The sequence below is a fragment of the Ailuropoda melanoleuca genome, chromosome 2 (assembly GCF_002007445.2).
Source record: "Ailuropoda melanoleuca isolate Jingjing chromosome 2, ASM200744v2, whole genome shotgun sequence".
NCBI lineage: Eukaryota > Metazoa > Chordata > Mammalia > Carnivora > Ursidae > Ailuropoda > Ailuropoda melanoleuca.
Window position 1 is genome coordinate 175,890,011 of NC_048219.1, and position 19,514 is coordinate 175,909,524.

Consider the following 19,514-nt stretch of genomic DNA (forward strand, 5'->3'; position numbering starts at 1 on the left):
AGGTTGCTGCGTTACTTTTCTAATGCAGAATTTTGGGGGGAAAGTATTTCTTTTAATTCCAGATCAAACAGAGAAAGGATTAATAGCATGTAAAGAAAAGAGTTTAAAGACCTGGCACTAATGCAAACTGGAAAAAAGATTACAAAACTAGCTTATAGACGACACCATTTTCATTAAGTATTTTTATTTTGTAGATAAATGAACATTTTATTTTATATACTGCTATACCTTCTATGTAATTTCACTTTGAGATAGCAACTTCTATCAGTCTTTCTTTATTTCCTAGGCCCATATACCTAAGAGAGAGAGTGTGTGTGTGTGTGTGTGTGTGTAAGTGTGGTATCTACAGAACAGCATGAAGTGGAAATGAATAATGGACAAAAGAGATGTGTATTTATCTCTTGTACTGAAATATACCATACATGCTTGTAATACATGGGAACCTACATCTGCCCATTAAAACCACCTTTTAAGAAGTAAAATCATTTGTAATGCTTACCCACAAACTTTTGTGGAGTGGAGCTTTTACGTTTTCCCATATTCCCTGTGAGCTTCTCTATGACAGCAGGTCTCTCAAAAGGCACCAGAGAAATATTGTTGTCCATAATAGGCTCTTGTTCCTTACAATCTTCCATAGGAGGTACTATGCAAAACCATACAAAAAATGCAATCTGATAATTTCTTCAACATTGTAAAAGATACAAAGCTGGATGTGCCATGTCAATATGTGTTAAACATAAGCTAGTATGCTTGAATAAAAGGAGAAAGAATAATCTTTAGTGTTTAAGTACACTCTCTAATTTTACACACACACACATACACACACACGCACAGGATTTGTTTTTATCTGAGTCACTCTCAGATCAATGACATAAACTGTTGGCCACTATTGGTGGCAAACATGTTCATCTTGTTTCTCATCTTACTCCTCTGAAAGTGTTTTTAACATTGATTAAAATCAATACCACTTTAAGACTGCACTATTTTCAAGGCTTTTGGAGTTTATTGTTCTAAAACAATTTAAGTAAGTCAACTTGTTTTGCAGGAAAGCTTAAACAGACACTCGGACTAACGCACGATATTTAACCAGTTTTTTTTTCACCAGTGTATTTTCCTGTAGCAGATCTTCTATTGATCAGCTGAGTGAGCTGTTAGCCCTATTGACAGTAGATAAATACCTGCACAAAGCAGCCTTCATGAAGGAATTCTAATTCCGAACATGTCTACACATAGTAAACTGTGGCCACTTTATGATTGTAATTTATTTTAAAAAGGGCTCTTCAGCAGGATAAAAAATTCCATTTCCATACTGGCATATTTGCTCACTAAACTGCTTTAATTCACTGGACATAAACTCTCCAAAGCTGCTTCCTCTTCATTAAGTTGCTGTGGGCTAACAGATTAGCTCAGAGATATTGACATTAGATATGGACATTCATAGTACAGACAAAGAACTTCTCAAAGTTTTTTTGAGTAAAAATACTGTCAAAGGATGTTTAAGGATACAGTAACATCTGAGACAGATGAGATCAATGACTGAAGCCAATGTTCACAGGAAAGACCATAACTTATTCTTGATTATTGTTGCTTTCTCTAAATTGTATCTGTACCAGTACTGTTTGGGAGCCTAAAGGTTTCATATCTTAGACTATCTTTACTTCTTCCGCATATACTGTAAAATGATTTATTCTGCTCCTTTCATTTGTAAAGAATAGTTCCACTGCGTGAAACACAATACATTCTCATTTATAAGGGCGGACACTAAAATAAAATGAGAAAGCAGAAGATGAAAGTTAAGAAAATCCAGTGCACAATTCAGGTGACCTACTTAATAACCAATACAGATTGCTGATTTTGAAGAAATGGAAAGTGGCAACAGAAGAATGTTTTCCTAATTTGGACATGTTTAAAGAAATTGATATTCAATCTAAGTTTTGGGTTAACCTTAGTGTAGTCCAGTGGATGGGCCAGAAAAATTTACTCTTCAATGTCTATAAGATATGGCTACAATTGACAAAAGGTGCCACAATTACTGGATGTTAATTTGGAAGGAAGTTAAGAGTTTCAGAAACAAGGAAACACTCAGGTCATTTTCTATACTGATATAATCCATGATATTATCAAGAGGAAAAATACATATCCCAAGATGTTAACATAAAACATTATGTCCTGTTTCAGCAACAACTAAAATAAAAACAAGTACTCAAAAAGAAAAGCAAAGAAAGGCTGACCAAAAAATTCAAACAAGGGTGGTAAGGAGGATGGAATGGCAGTGGAGAATGAATGTGATTGGGAACCATTAATTAGATACAGATTATTGTCAAAATCTTAACTTCTGTTTTGACTGGTGGATTTATAGGCACTCACTACATTATTAAACATAACTATAAAGCTAAAAAACAGGCCATGTATGGACTGAAGATGAAAATATGTCACAAACCAGGATCCAAAATGAAAGAAGGAAAGAAAAAAAGGTTTGTTGTTGTAAATTTTGCTAAAAAAAAACAGCAAAACTGGTTAACAGGGTTTGCCCCCAAATTGAATACATTAATTAGTTTTGAAATGAGTAGTCTAAAACTTGGCAGTTTTGCTCTAAGTCTAACCTTGAATTTTCATATTTGCACACATTCAACACTCAAAACGAAACCTGGGTGTGCGAACTGTCCCACACCACATCCACCTCAATTCAGATGATTTGTCCCAAGTTCAATGAAGCTCATGTGAACTGAAAACAATGACTTTGTCAGAGCTCTGGTCTTACTTCTATTTTACATCAGCCCTTCACACATCAAATATTGATCCTGTTTCTAACATACCAGCAATAATAATAATAACTGATATATACTATGTGCTAAGTACTGTTCTAAGACTGGATTTAATAATTCATTTAATCTTTTCAATAACCCCCTCAAGATAAGTACCATTTCCATTTTACTGATGGGGCAATAAAACCTCAGAGATTCCTTGGGGTTTACATCTAGTTAGTAGGGAATATCTGAGTTGAACCTAGGTGGTCTGGCTCTAGAGTCTGGGCCCTTAGCCATTATGCTACATTATTCTTTTGTAGACATAATTTGAGTGTTGACTTTTGACATATTTTTAAGGTCTGCCATTGGGAAAAGATCTGCTACATTTTCTCAGTTACATTAACTAATCTGAATTTTTTTTTGCATTCAAGGATCTGGGTACAATGTTTGGGCTTGAAACACAAAACAAGTTCTTAAGTTAATTCAATAATGCAACAATCACATAGAGATTTATCTATGCTAAAAAAAAAAAAAACACCAATAAAATAATCTTACTTGTTAGACCAAACTTCATAACCAAATATCTTCCTTGGCCTTATTTTTGATGTTTTAACCAAGATAAAAATATATTTATACTTCTATTATTTATCTCATCATATTGATAAATCTTAAAGACAGAAGCACCTAAGAGTGTTCCCAACATAGCTATTTTTTACCAAACAGTCCACTCAGAATTCAAAATCCAAGAGGACAGAGTCTGAGGGACATGGATTAAGTCACATGTCCACCCTCTGGCCAAGAAAGAACAGGGAACCTAGGCTGACAGTCCTGACATGGCTTCATGCAATGGGAGACAGTTCTCTAAAGGAAAATGGAAATTTTGTTATCAAAAGAAGAAGGAAGGTATGTAGGGCAGGCAAAAATAATGGCTGTCTTCTACCTTGTCATACATTTTCTCCATGTTGCCAAATATTAAAAAAAAAAAAAAAAAGTGAGTTCTCTTATTTTCTTGATAGCACCCGATGGTGCCAATACTCGCTTGCTTTGGCTTCTGTGAAATCACTCTTCCCATTCTCCCATTTTCTCTTACTCATCTTCATGGCTTTTTTTTCCTTTCTTTCTTTTTTTCTTCCTGGTATATTGTTGGCCTTCTAGATGTCTCACTCTATAGTTACCCATATAACTTTAGAAAACGTATTACTTCAGGCTACCGCCTATAGAATGATGGCTCCCAATATATAGTTCCTACCCAGACCTCTCTTGAAAACTTGAGATCTATATATTTAACTTCCTCTCCGACAGTTTCACTTGGTGGTTCAGTCTCTCACAGGTGCCTAAAAGATAATGTGTTCAAAAACTGAAATCTCCATTTCCCACCCCAAGCCTTCTCCTATTTTCCTAATTATCAACTTCCTGAATGTCGCCACTATCTACCTGGTCATCCATGCTAAATAATTGTGGCAAATGCTAGGTTTTCCTCCTTTCACCCAGTCTCCTTTCCCTTCTCTCTACCACCTCCTCCTCGTATACACACATGGAGGTACTATGTCTTTTAGGTTCTATATCTGCATTTGCTCTCAATTTTTAACTGTATATACCAGACTATTCAGCCCAACTTGACCAATCAGGAGATTGTTGCAATGGTCTACTTGCTTCTGTTGACTCTTCTGATTGATGTCCTATGTCACTAGCAATTAAATGTTAATCCACAATTATTTTTTAGGTTAGAGTACAAAATTCTTTGCTTATTAGCACAACTGGCCCAATATTGTCTTCACAGACTTTTTCTCTGACCTTATTACCTTCTGATTTCTTTTGCCCTTACAAACTGCGCTCTAATTACACCAATTACTTCTAGGTCCTTAACTCACCATATTCTTTAGGCGTCTGTTTTTTCACACGTGCTGTTCTCTCTGCATAAAGACTCTTCCATTTATTTAGCTGGCTGTCTTGCCTTTCAAAACTCCACTCAAACATAACTTTCCCCAGAAATTCCTCTTGGACACCCAGAGTCTGATTTGGACATCTATCCTATATGCCCCTATAAAGCCTGTCAGACAGGGTTCTGTTTGTTTACTGGTCTATTTCTTCCAGTAGCTGGTAAGTAACCTTAATGTAGGGATTGCATTTTAGTTGTGTCTCTAGTACCTTTTATGATGTGAGACAAATATAATATTCAATGTATTTTCCCTGAATGATTTCATGAAGGAAATAATGTTACCCAATGGAAACAAGTTGAAGAAGTTTACAGGTTCTCAATTATGTTCCCTAACTTGCAATAAAGAATTTCCCTTTTTCAAATAATTCAAAGCATAAACTTAAGAATATATGTTCTTGCTTTAAAGCTAGCTATCTTTTGGTTCATGCTTTCATTTTTGTCTTCCGGTAAGGGGGTAAAAGCTAATTACATACTTTGGCATTTAAAGTTTTTTTCTTCAAGCTAAACAGACCTGAAAAATGAGTATAAAGATAATTTTCAAATAAGATAATCTGCCATAAAATCCATTATTATTATCTTTATTGCCAAAACTACAAGTCATGAATTTTCTCCTTTTCTCTCAAACTCAAAAACTTTTTAGTCTACCTCCTAAATATGTCTTAAGTGTTTCACCCTGTTCTCCTCTCCTGCTATTGCCTTCTCATCTTTTCCTTGGCATTCTCACTTCCAGTCTCTCCTCACACCTCAGTCAGCCATCTCTCCTATATTCTACATTGGTGACATTTTTCTTTACAAGACACAAAACTGAATACCCCAGTGGAATTCAAACGTTGGATTAGCATAAAAGGCTCCATTTTTGCATTACAACCAATCATGTCAGTCTTATTTCCTACCACTTCTTTAACTCCAACTATGTTCAAGGTCCAGGAACCTGCTAATGTTCCTTTGAACCTTCAAGTGTTAGCTTGTGGCAACTGCTCTGCCTGGAACATACAGTCTCTGTGAATTCGTCTAATTTGTACAATTTTTCTCGACCTCATGTACTAATCAAACACTGCATGTAAGAAGCTTTCCTTGATTTCTCGAGACAGAGTTAGGTCAGCTCTACATTTGTGCTCCTGGAGAAGTGTGTATACGTCTTTATTAGAGTATTTGCTTCATTTTATTCATCTTTCTTTGAAGTACATATTTCCTACCATACTATAAATGTAAGAAAGAAATTGTGTCCATTTATCTTTATATCCCCAGAATATTTCATAGAAATTGGCACCTAGCAAGCCCTCAATAAATGTTTCCTGATGGAAGTGAAAGAATGCCTCTTTGACTTCAGATATACTCTCCTAGAAGAGTCAACATGGGGAAGAACATGTTTTAGGAAAGAGAGGCTAGGAGACACATATTATGTCAGATATGAACAAAACAAAAAAGAATAATAATTTCAAAGAGCTAATGGCAACCACAATGAAGGCAATCCCCACCTCTACCACTAAAAGAAAATATTAAAAAAATAGACAAGATATGTCAGGATAGTAAGAGAGGGAAGGGGATAAATATGAATTTCACTGTGGCTGTCTTTAAAAGGAGACATGTGCCAAGCTATGTATGTGAGGCAAGGTTAATCATGAACTCTAGAAGCATTTTGCCCATATTTTTTCCTCTTATGGCATTTATCAATTCCTACCCCATACACCCAATTCTGCATTAAGAGTGTTAACAGAATAAAAAGGAGATTAAGGATCATCTCAAATTATTATTACAACATGCCCAGAAGAAATAAAGCATGAAATAACATTAATATAAACTTATGTGGTTAAAACTATATCCAATATTGAAGAACAAATATTTGGGTGTATAAATGATACCAGAACCTATCTCTTCCTTCCTCCCTCCCCATAGACTTGTCTTTGGCTTTGTCCCCTGCTCTACCCAGCACCTGAGTGTCTTTCCCCCTTTCCCCATTCTGTTCCAGTTTTAGAGCAACCTATAAAGGGCTTATGATTATTAAGGGCTAAGCAATCTGGGAAATGAGAGTTGATGCTACAGTTGTTTAGAAGTCTTTTCCCCCCAAAATACGCCTGCTTAATTTTTCGTCAGCACTCAATCTATAACTGGTTAATTTGCCAACTCATAGTTAAATGTTGACTATTTATATACAGTTACCTCCCTGTAACAACATGAAGTCTTTTAGAAGAGACTCTATTTCTTATTCAGATGTGTGTGCAACACACTTTCCATTGAGTTTTATAAAAAACGCAATGGAAAAGGAATTAATGTAATTAATAATCCAATCAAATGTCAAAACAGCAAGGAGAGGACATATATGGAAAAACTAGTACTAGCAGTAGTACCACAAGGTGTCTTTAGAAAATTCTGGCATGGCTTCAAGCCTCCATCAGTTACCCTGCCTCAAGCCACCTCTAAAAACAACAATTTAAACAGAAACGACAAATGAAACCTCAAATACCTAAGTTAATGCTGGTAAGTAACGTAACTTTATAGGGCATGGAACATTTAACATTTCTTAATATTTAATGTCCTGAAACGTAACAGTGAAAAGAACTATTTAATGGGTATTTATTGCACATCCAATCACATTTAGTTCTCACACCAAGTCTGTGACATAGACACCACACACCCAGGCCAGGTTTGTTGGACTCCTAGAACCACCATTTTAAATTCCCTGCTCTGGATCTTATGCTACCCTCATAAGCCCAGGTAATGCAAGCTGGCAATATCAAATTTACTAAGACATAAAATACAGAAAATGTTAGTTAATAATGATGATAAAAAACAGAGGACTTATTTACAACAACAATAGAATAAAATAATTCTTTAGATTATATAAACTACCCTCAAGAAGAAATGCTTCAATTATTCATGGTAACAAAATAAATATTTTAAATTAAATTCCCAACTCAAAAAAACAAATAATCACTTACTATCCAATAAACACTGTTCCACAGTATGTACTACATAAAACAAAACAAAACCCACAAATAATGCTTGAGCTGTCTATAAGTTGCTAAATATTTATATTTTGAAAATGACTACAGCATTCTCCAATTACATTATTTGATATTAGCTAAAGCTTTTTAAAATGAAAGATATAAATGCAACAATAAGTTAAGATTTTTATACATACTTATATGAAAGATAAAAACAATCAGTACAAATATAAAATTAATAGGACAAGACGGATGCTCCAAATCTAAACTAAAATTCATAACTTTCCTTTGTAAGGCTGATTTATCAACTTTAATTTCTCAGTAATCAAGAGTTATTAATTGATAAACCTTAGAAGCTACCTTCCTACATGCTATTGTATATTGCGGAGATGAGGATGTTTTGCTTGGGTTTTGATTTTTGTGGAGGGAAGTGGTGCCTAATTTTAGTCTAGATTGTTCCCTACACTTGTAGAAAGCACAATCAGTAATTTCCAAGATAAATCACAAAACAGATTAGAAAAATTTCCAATTATATCAATTATATCACTAATCACTTACCTATGAGAAATGAAAATACACAACCAGCCATTTTAGAAACTCTATAGACTTTCCTAGAACCATTTCTAACTATTTGGTGCAGCCAATGAAAGAGAAGAGTAAATACTATCTTCCTTTGGTGTATTCCAAGTGGGCTGTCATTATTGTGTTAATTCAAACACGTTATCAGAAATAATTTGGGAGTTTCACAAAAACTCAGCACAGCTTGTTTGCCAAGGGTCCCAAAGCTCAACTAATTTCAAGTGCTTAAGAAGATAATCCCATGCAAAGTTAATGTGATCTAAAATTGTTTAAAAAAGAGTAAGATTTTATCTTCATGCTCAAGGGTAGGGAGAACTGTTTAACCCCTAAAGAACTACAGAAGCAGCGAGGGGGAATGAAAACGGTGAATGCCGTTCCTACCCACCATGGTGACTCATGACCTGCCCAGCAGCCTCCATGCTGACATTCTGGAGATAGTTGTGGCAGCGTTCCTTGTGCTCCTCCAGTGAACTGCGCTGCTTGTAGCTTCGTCCACAGTAGTTGCACTTGTGAGGTTTACCCACTGCGAAGAGAACTCAAGATTAGTGTGCCGTCAGTCTCATCCAAAGCAAAATTAACATCTGACTTTTGATAGTGTGGAGGAAGCATTTATATGCTTTTCAGTCTCAAATATCTTCCTCCTCCACACTCTGATTTAGGCAAGAAAAGCTAATAAACTTCTACCAAGACTAAAAGACGGCAAGAAGATAAGGCAGATCGTACCTTTGGTGATAAGGGAAATACTGAATCAAATTCATGCTCTGACTGTATCCTAGACCATGAGGGGCTGATGATCAGTCTTCAAATTGTCTGACTCGTAACACTAACATTTGCTCTTACACAATTCTCTCAGCTTTGACTCATTCAAAAGACAAATCAGGAGTGTCCTAGATACATGGTGAGAATTTTTTTTTTTTATTTTTTGGGGGGATAAGGACAGAGAATTTTTACAGAAGAAAACTAAAATGCAATAAATGGAATGTCATTGTTTAATGAAAAGATTATTCAAGGTATGGTACCAAAGACACTAAAAATAATTCAAGTGATGAGAAAAAGTACAGATAAAAGCAGAGTTTCTCTTTTCTTTCCACCTTGGTAATAGCTATTCATACATGCAAAACTTTGCAGCAGATAAGTGTATTCTCCCACATCAGCACTGTTCTTATATTACCAAGAATTATCCGACTAGGTGCTTTGAGTCAGGATTATTAACAATAACCACTGAAGTCCTAACCTATTTAGTTATACGATGATAGTGACATTTTCTTCTTCTTTTTTTATTTTACTAATGTATTTCACATTCAGGAAATGAATTATTTCCGAGTAGCCAGAAAGCCGTATCTCAGTATACCAGGTAAAATACTTCGATGCTCACGTTAAAAAAAGAAAAACAAAACAAAACTTCAAAGAATTAATGAAGAAAACACACTTATGGAAAGACACATGTTTTACCGTATGACAATTCACAAGGATATCACAGAGCACTTTGATTCTTGGTTTTGAATGAATGCAGAGAAAACATAAAACGCCCTCGGTAGTGAAGCACAGTGTGAATCAGGTCAGTGGCCCTCATCTGACATAGGAATCACTTTGTTTTGCCCAGAGGACAAACAGACCACTCTTTTCATAGTCAAAGATAGTATCCCTAACTCCAGTCACCTTACAAATCCATGCTATGACACTGGTCACAAGCAGAATTTAAATAACTGTAACAAGGCAAGGTATTCAGAGCTCCATAGAGATTTTGCTATTCTGATTAAAAACAAAAACCAAAAAATAAAAACTCACCAAATTTTTAAATTGTATTTGAGGTGCGCGTAAACTCCATTATTTCATGATCATAATTTTGGTAAACAGTCTTAAATAAAAGCTATCTAAGGCAGGATTAATCATTTGTAAAAGTACGAAACAAACGAAGTTGTATTTTTCAGAACCAAGAATTTCTATATATTGAACCAAGGTATCTCTGTATATTGTGAGGAATCCTTATCACTGTGTGAGAATATTAAAAATGACAAGAATATACTTTTAGTCAAAAACATTTCATGTAAATAGTTTAAATATATTTACATGTAATTGCATTTTAAGACATGGGGTTACATATTACAAAAAGCTTCTGTTTGCTATCACTGTTACTCAATTTTGGGTTTTTAAATGCTATTTCTCTAGAAATAAGTGAATTTGCACTAAACAAGTCTACAAACTAATACTTATTAAGCACATACACTGTGCTCAATAGCCCATTGTCAACTAGGTTCATTGTCTCTGTCTTCCCCTTTATCAGTCCTGTTGAACTGGGTCCTAGGATACCTGTTTTACTATGAACATATCATCCTCTACTTTCTTCCCCTTATTTATATAAACATGATACCTTCTGAACTTCATTTAAACATAGTTCCCTTCCACTCCCCTTGGCTCACAGCCCTCAATAAACTTCTAACTCACCTGCCAAGGAAGAAAAGACCATATACTTTTTTTACTGTTTCTGAAACTCATTTTTTACTAGCCTCATTTTTGCAGTCTATTCTTTCTGCTTTACTTCAGCTTCTCCCATTTTTTTTTTTAAGATTTTATTTATTTATTCAACAGAGATAGAGACAGCCAGCGAGAGAGGGAACACAAGCAGGGGGAGTGGGAGAGGAAGAAGCAGGCTCATAGCGGAAGAGCCTGATGTGGGGCTCGATCCCACAACACCGGGATCACGCCCTGAGCGGAAGGCAGACGCTTAACTGCTGTGCCACCCAGGCGCCCCGGGCTTCTCCCATTTTGACATCTGTTTTAAAACATCACTCTTTCCTCTTCATCCCAACTTGAGCAAATTGTTCTAGAGTATAACATCAATTTGCCCAAAATCTTGATCTGTGTTCCCCTACAGCAATCCACATACTGGGCAACATATGTTGGACTTTGATACCCTGTAACTGTTTTATCTTTAAGACATTTACTCTGGAAGTGCTCCACCTTATCTTTCTGCCTCTCTCATCTAATACATATTTGTTAAAAACCTACTATGTACCAACAACACTGTGATGAGGCTGGAATGTAAAGTGGAGAACAAATTCTCACGGTGTGTATCCTCATGCAACTGACTGGTGAGGAAGACAGACATTTAACAAATATACAAGCAATATATTACGAATGTGGTAGATTTTATAGAGCAAAAGAATGGTGTGTGAGCATAACACGGGGAACCTAATTTAGTTTGAGAAGGGTGGACAGGAAGGTCTGCCTGAGGTAGGAACACTCTGCTGATAACTTGAGGAAAAGTAAGTTAATCAGATAATGCGGGGNGGGGGGGGGGGGGGGTGTTGGGTGGAGGAGAGGCAGTGTTTCAGGATTTCCGGGAACTGCCCTCATCCTTGTATTTGTTTTCATGTACTTAGCTCCTTCAGGCCCTTACTACTCTTTTGAAAATGATTTTCAAACACCAACAACAATCCTTGCCAGATCCAATGGCTCTACTAGCCCCACAAGACCACTTCCTATTAGTTCTTTGATATTTCTTGAAAATCAAGCTCACGAAAATATTGTTTACACTTATTCCCTATATATGTTTATTTGTGTAATACTTATAAACCCTCAGTTAATATGTATAATACATTATTTTGCATTTATTTTTATAAATATTATTACATTCTCACCATCTGAAACACCTTCATTCTGATATTACTGAGACATTTTTATAAAGTCATCAATAGCTTCTGAATCACTAAATCCAGAGGACTTTGATTCTAAATCTTCCTAATTTCTTGGCCACTTTCAAACTTTCATTTGCCTTGAATCTCTTGTTTTAGCTTCTGGGATCAGATTCGGTGTTCCCCCTTACTGGCTTCTCAACCTCCTCCTACCTGGCAAATATAAGAAGATACGGAACTTCAGATTTCCTTCTCACTATAATGGTCTCCTTCTCTTCCCTCTAGATTAAGCCCTCATTTCTGTGAAATGTCCAAATCATGCCTGGTATAGTTTCCCAGATTTGTAAGCTGCTACCGGCCATTTAACCCTTTTTAGAATGGGTTTGGGTGACCCCAAAGATGGAGTTTTCTCCTCTGTGCTCTCACAGTACTTTGCCCATAGTCTGTTGATGCATTACTTACGATAATTTCATTGTGATTATCCATTTGATATCTATTCATCTCCCTAGTTCCAAAAGAGCTTTGTCCTAAGGACAGAGGTCATGTTTTACTCAATTTTGAATTGATTGTGCTATGGTGTTCATTAAACATAGGAGATACTCAACACATATTTGCTGAGTGACTGCACTTCAAACTCATACTTCCAAATGCCCTTTGAGTATTGCCTTACGTGTATTCCTCTGAAATCTAAAATTCAACATATCCAAAATTATCTTCCTCCACAAAACTACTTCTTTATTCTGACTGTTCTTTTGTGCCACTGTTACCACTGTTTTAATAATCCAGACTCTCAACTGGCAGCTCCTCTTGTTGCCTCCTTACCTTTTTTCCTACATCCCACATGCTAAATTCTATAGACTCAACTCTTTCAATGTTTCTCAAGTTTATCCTTCCTTCTCAATCCCACAACCAATATGCAACTTCAATTCTTCATTATCACTAGCCTGGGCTAGCATAAAAGACTCCAAAACAGGTGTTCGCTCATGTAATTATTTAGTCCCCTCCTTAAAAACCTTTACTGACTCTTAATTTCTACCGAACAAAGTCGAAATCCCTTTACTTGCATCCAGTACCCTACACTAACTGGTACCAAAGCATACATCCCATCTTCTACCCCAGGATCTGGCCAAAATCACCTTGAGCTTTTACACTTGAGTCTTAGTTCTTTCTGGAATGGCTTCAGACAATCTGGGCTTCATTGAAATCCCATTCAGCCATTTCTAAACTCCCTAACCTTCCATCCAAAAGTGATCTTTCCCATGAAAGAATCATAATCATATTGGCTCCACACCTAGGAAACATAACATTCTATCTTGTATTGGTGGCTATTTATACATTCATTTTAATCTCCCATGTTAAACTGTGACCTTCTTGAGAAACTGGAGCAATGTCTTACATATTTTTGTAACCTGCAACAAGTTTAGTATGCTGATTTGTTCACAGAAAGAACAGGTTGGGTTTTCATTAATAATATCATTTCCTAACTCTTTAAATGTATTTCTCTCACTGGTTTTCCTTAAATTTCACTAAATTTCCAATTTTCAGAGTAATTCATCTGTATAGAAAATATGAAAATTCACCAAAAAATTATTCATAATTACACAATTTAGAGATAACTATCTTCAACATTTTTATCCTCTTGTATTTTTTCTGTACATGCAAAGACACATTTTGTTATGAAATTGTGTCACTTTATACACTGTTTTTATACTCTACTTATTTTACTGAATATGTCTTGAACATTTCCCTATGTTATAGTATTTTTGTTGCTGAAGTTAGAGGACAAATTTTTCCTAGATAAAAGAATTATGATAATGTTGAATTATTTAGTTTGCATAGCATTCCTAGTCTTTTTCTTATCTAATAGTTATTTCTCTTTTTATTATAGTCATATATGCCCACACCTGAAAAAAATCAACTAGTCCTAAAGGCCATTTAATGAAGTACACAGTCTCCCCCATCTCCCTCCACCCCCATCTGATCATAATCTATTTCTCTGTCCTCTTTTTGGAATTTCTATTAGTTTGATGCTAGAACTTCTGGACTGATTCTTTAAATTTCTTCTTTTTTCCCTTGCATTGATTGTCCTTTTACTCTTTTGACTTCAAAAAACTTCCTCATCTTTTTCTTTGAATCTTTCTGCTAAATGTTTTCTGGTTATCATGCATTTTAATTTCTAAGAGCTCTTTCCTGTTTTTTAACTCTTTTTTTTTAAAATAGATTTCTGTTTTTTTTTCTTGGGCACAAAACTCACCCCTCTGAATCTTTTTTCTTTTTAAATTTTCTTCCCTCTTTCTATTGTCTCTTTTCTCTGAGCTTTTTTCTTTTTATATTGTTCACTGTATTAGAGGGCTTTCTTAAATGTCTGGTGCCTGAATATTTATTGTTCATTCATATTGAACAGTGAAACACTAAAAAGCTAATGGGAAGTTCAGGAAACATAGGTGACGTTTGTAAACTATTGCAGAGTGATCTCTTTATTGTTAGATCCCCATGTCTTCTCTTTCAATTTCCTTAGAGAAGATACCTCCAATTTCCAATCCCAAGGGTGATATAAGCTGGATGTCTGTATTCTAGAAGGCAAGGAATGGGGCCACAATCTAAATGTTCAATTGTGGTCTTTTACATAATCTCCTTGCTGGAAATCCTTTGTTTCCCTCTTATTCTCTCCTTTCCCTAGAGTCCCTAAGCCTGAACATTTCCAATTCAATTTCTCCAAGGAATATACATTTACTTTCCTATAAGGTGGAGGAGGATGATTTCGTTGGCTGGCTGTACCATGTGAGAGTAGCTCTGTGGTCTTAACAGTTTTGTATGCAGATTTTGAAATATCTTTATATTTAGTCCAAAGCTCCATCCCTGACTTCAACAGTCCTGTTTCTTCCACTTTTCAGGATTCTCTGATGCCAGTTAGCTTGCTACTCATCCGTTATTCCCCTCTGTAATCACTAAAGGTTTCAGTCTTGTCTTACTATTACCACCCTATCTGCTTTCCATACTCCTCTTGGCTGGTATTCTATCCTTTCCCATTGTCCTTGATCTTATGAATTTAAGCTTCTATAAATGTCTACTGTGACTTTAGTGGAGTTTTAAGAAGGAGTAGAGACAGATGTAGTTTTAATTTCATCATGTTTAAACAACAGTATATAATATCACTTTTGTTGTTGGTATGGTATAGTTCTGTAAGGATGTATCGTAAATCTCCATTTTAATTAAAAAAGGGACATGATATATTAGGAAAGCTTAGCCACAAAAAGAGTAATCACACATTAGTAAGACATGGAATTTGTGGAAATGTAAAGTTGCACATCTCCTCTCTTCTATTCTGTTATTTAACTATTTAACGCAAATTCCCTACCGGTATTCAAAAACATTGTAGCTTAACCATTTGCAGTGGATCTCAAAACGTGAACTGCAGGCTACCTATGTTAGAATTCCCCGGCATGTTTGTTAAAATGGAGATTCTTGGGTACCATGCTGGACCTAAAACTTCTGGGAGTGTTACCTGGAGGTCTGCATGTTTAACAAACTTCCTAAGTGGCTGCTTACATACTAATGTTGGAAACAGTGGTTCTATAGAAAATCATATATCATCATGTTCTATAAGTCTGGAGTTGAGTTAAAATTTATTTTAAGGTCACTATAATGACCTTAATTATATTATCAAAGGAGTTGAAGTTAACTTTATAAGAAATTTTGGGATTAAGATCTGAAAAACCCCTGGATGAAGCATCATTTTATTTCTGGTAATAACACAAAAAAGAAATATTTTGATATGGAAGTTTACTCCTGTATGTTGATTACATATTTTTGAGGATAATGATATAGTTTAAACTAAACTTTGCATCAATTCTCCTTCAAACTGGCCTGTGTGTCGGAATTCTAAAATTCAAGGGGAAAGTTATACTGACTCATTTCTCTTAAATTGCTGCTGCTATCTTTTTAGAGGGCTGTATAATGTTATTTCACACTAGAAAAAACAGCATAGAAATTAATCATAACCACTAATAAAAGATAAATGGTTTGTCAGGGCACTGATTGTGGGAGTCTATCTTTCCCGATTTCCACAGCGCCACCATAAGTGCCAAAAGGAATGTGTTGTTGGAACACAGCTAAAAACCATTAAGTCGTTTTTCCTCCCTCTCCCCAACTATAACTTTGAGAAGTCTTGGAGAAAAGACAGAGAGGTGGAGAGAAAACAGTTGTATTAGAGTTCCCACTTTCCTTATTTAATAAAGTAGGGTTCAATCACATGGTAACAGCTTTATACTGGCTCTTCTAAGCAACCTTCTTCCTCACAGATATTTGTTACTCCTGAATTCTGAGTTATGATATATGTAGATTTGTATTTTTAAAAATCAGCTTTATTGAGTTATAATTTATATACAATAAAATCCACCCACTTTATACAATTCAGTGATTTTAGACGTATATATAGTTGTGTAACCACTGCCACAATTAAAATACAGAACATGTCCGTTGCCCTAAAAATTTCATTTTCCTCCTTTGCACCAAATCCCTTTGCAGCCACTGATCTGCTTCTGTCACTACTCTTTCGCCTTTTCTTAGGATTTCATATAAACTGAATCATGCAGTATGTAGTCCTTTCTGTCTGCTTCTTTCATTCAGCATGATGATTCTAAGATTCATTCATGCTGTTACATGTATTGGTAGTTATTATTTTTTACGGCTGAGCAGTATTTCATTGTATGAATGTAATACATTCAACAGTTTGTTAATTCACTCATTAGTTTAGGTTGTTTCTAGTTTATGGCTCTTAGGAATAAAGCTTCTATCAACACGTGCAGGCAAGTGTTTTTTAAAATATGGATATCCAATTGTTTTAGCTCCATTTATAGAAAATACTATCTTTCCTCCTTAAATTATCTTAGTACCTTTGTTGAAAATCAATTGATCATATATTGTGGCTATATTTTTGGATTATCTGTTCTATTCCATTGATCTCTGTGTGTATCCATAAACTAAAAGAATACATACTACTAACAGAGTCAGTCTTCAAATTAGGTAGTGTAAGTCATATGCCTTTGCATTTTCTTTTCTTTTCTTTCTTTCTTTCTTTCTTTGAGAGGGAGGTGGCAAGACAAGCAGAGGGAGACAGAGAATCTTAAGCAGGTTCCGTACCTAGCGTGGAGCTTGATGTGGAACTCAATCTCATCAGCCTGAGATCATGACCTGAGCTGAAATCAAGAGTAGGATGCTTAACTGACTGAACCACCCAGATGACCCATGCTTTTTCAAAATTATTTTGGCTGTTTTAGATCTTCCATATTTCCAAACAAATTTTGTAATCAGTTCGTTACTTTCTACAAAAAAGCATGCTAGGATATTGATTGGGATTGTATTAAACTGATAGTGTTAATTTCCAGAGAATTAACGTTTTAACAGTATTGAATCATTTAAACCAGGATCATAATCCATCTCACCATTTATTTAGGTCTTTAATTTCTCTATAATAAATGATGTTTTTTAGAGAAATAATTTCTATTTATTTATAGAGAAATAATTTATAATAAATGATGTTGCTTTCTGAATTTCAGTTTCCAATTGTCCATTGTAAGCCTATAGAAATAAGTTTGATTTCTTTATATTGATGTTGCTTCTTGCAATCTTAATGAAATCACTCATTAGTTTTACTTTTTTGGGGGTCAATTCCTTCCTTTTCCTACCTATATAGGTGATTATATCATCTAAAACTAAATATAGTCTTATTCCAGTGCAATTCGTATGTCTTTTATTTCTTTCTGTTTCTGTACTGCATTGACAAGACTCCTAGTACAATGCTGAATAGAAGTGGAGAGGTCAGACATTCTTGCCTTGTTCCTATTCTAAAGGGTAAACTTTCATTCATTTATTAGTAGTATAATATTAGCTCAAAGTTTTCCAAAAATGGCTTTTTACCATATTAAGGAAGTTCTTTCTGTTTTATTTCTGTGATTTTTTTCAATCATGAATAAATACTGAATTATGTCAAATGCTTTTTCTGCATCTGTGAAGATGATTATTCTTTCTTTCTTTCTTTCCCTTCCTTCCTCCCTTCCCTTCCCTTCTTCTCTTTCTCTCTGGTCTCTTAATATGGGGAATTACACTGATATTCTTCTAATGTGAAATAAACTTTGAATTCCTGGGATAAATCCCAGTTGGTTATGATATGTTATCCTTTTTTATATATTTCTGGATTCTATTTGCTAAAATTTTGTTAAGGATTTCTGTTTCTGTGTTCATGAGGGATATGGCTATATAACTCTCTTTCACTGCAAGTTTTGGTATCAGGGTAATGTTGAACTCAATCTGTTTGGAAGCATTTTTCCCCCTTCATTTGTTCCCTAATGTTTCCTTAAGTTACTTCTTCCTTGAATGTTTGACAGAATTTATAAGCAAAGTAATCTGGAGTTTTCTTTGTGGGGAGGTTTGTAACTATAATTTCAATTTCTAGAATAAATATAAGTCTATCATAGTATTTCTTTTTGAGTGATCTTGGATTATTTCTGTGTTTCAAGGAATTTATTTCATCCACTTGAATTTATTGATATAAACTTATTCATAATATACCTGTATTATACTTCCAATGGCTATAGGAGTTTTAGTGACATCCAATTTTTATTTCTGATGTTGGTAAACCGAGTGTTGTGTTTTTATACTGCTTGATCTTGGCTAGAGGTTTATCAATTTTATTGATCTTTTCACAGAATCAGCCCTTGATTTCATTGGTTTTTCTGTATCATTTCCTGTTTTCTCTTTAATTGGTCTCTGCTTTTAAAACTATTTCCTTCTTTGACATTCTCTAGATTTAATTTGCTCTTCTTTTGTAAAATCTTAAGAAAGCTTAGTTAATTGGTTTGAGACCTTTCTTCTTTTTTTTTAATATAAAGACAATCACTTCTATTCTCATCATATTCACATTTTCTTTTATATTCTTGAACAGGTGGAGTATATTTATAACAACTGTTTTATCAACCTTGTCTGCTAATTTTACCATTTGGGCATTTCTGGATCTATTGATTGATTGTGAGTAATATTTTCTGCCTTCTATGCATATCTGTTAATTTTTTAGTGGCATTCTGGATTTTGTGAATTTTACATTAGTGGGTTCTAGATTTTGTTGCATTTCTTTAAACTGTGGTTCACTTATTCTGGTGTGCCATTACATTACTTGGAATCAGTTCAACCTTTTTGATGTTTGCTTTTATGTTTCAAAGGCAGTTCCAGAGTATGCTTTAATCTAAAGGCGAATTTAGTCCCAGTACGAAGGCGATAACTTTCTGAGGATTTTACTCAATGATCTGACAATTACAAAGTCTTTCCACATTGGCTGGCAAGAATTGACTATTCTAACTGCTACATGAGCTCCAGGAATTGTTTGGCCCTCTGCTTTCTTTCTTTTCCCAGCTGCAGGTAGTTTCTTCATACACATAGGTAGATCGCCATTTAGCGAAAGAATCAAGGGGGCTTCTGCAAAACTCCAGAGTTTTTTCTGTACAGTTTCTTCATGATACTCCTCTATACTCTATACTCCAAGAACATTGGTCTCCATGGATTCTGATCTGTCTCCTCAAATCAGCAAGACTGACCGGCTCTGTTTGGGTTTCCTGTTCCTAAGCATAGCTTGGAAACTGCTTCTAGGAAGTAAGCTCAGATAATCATAGGGCTC

General features: G+C 35.0%; 1 protein-coding gene across 20 annotated transcripts in view; it reads right to left on the reverse strand.

The window, feature by feature from the left end:
* IKZF2 (IKAROS family zinc finger 2) overlaps positions 1-19,514 on the reverse strand; it is a 153,714-nt gene that overhangs the window by 13,839 nt on the left and 120,361 nt on the right. For 17 of the 20 annotated variants that reach the window (XM_019802390.2, XM_034655114.1, XM_034655117.1 and 14 more), the window contains 2 exons: positions 8,596-8,733; positions 500-643 (listed from right to left, as the gene is read on the reverse strand). In XM_019802390.2, the coding sequence (XP_019657949.2) occupies positions 500-643; positions 8,596-8,733 (282 nt within the window). The remainder of the gene's footprint in view (positions 1-499; positions 644-8,595; positions 8,734-19,514) is intronic. The other 3 variants (XM_034655120.1, XM_034655121.1, XM_034655119.1) reach the window with 1 other exon arrangement.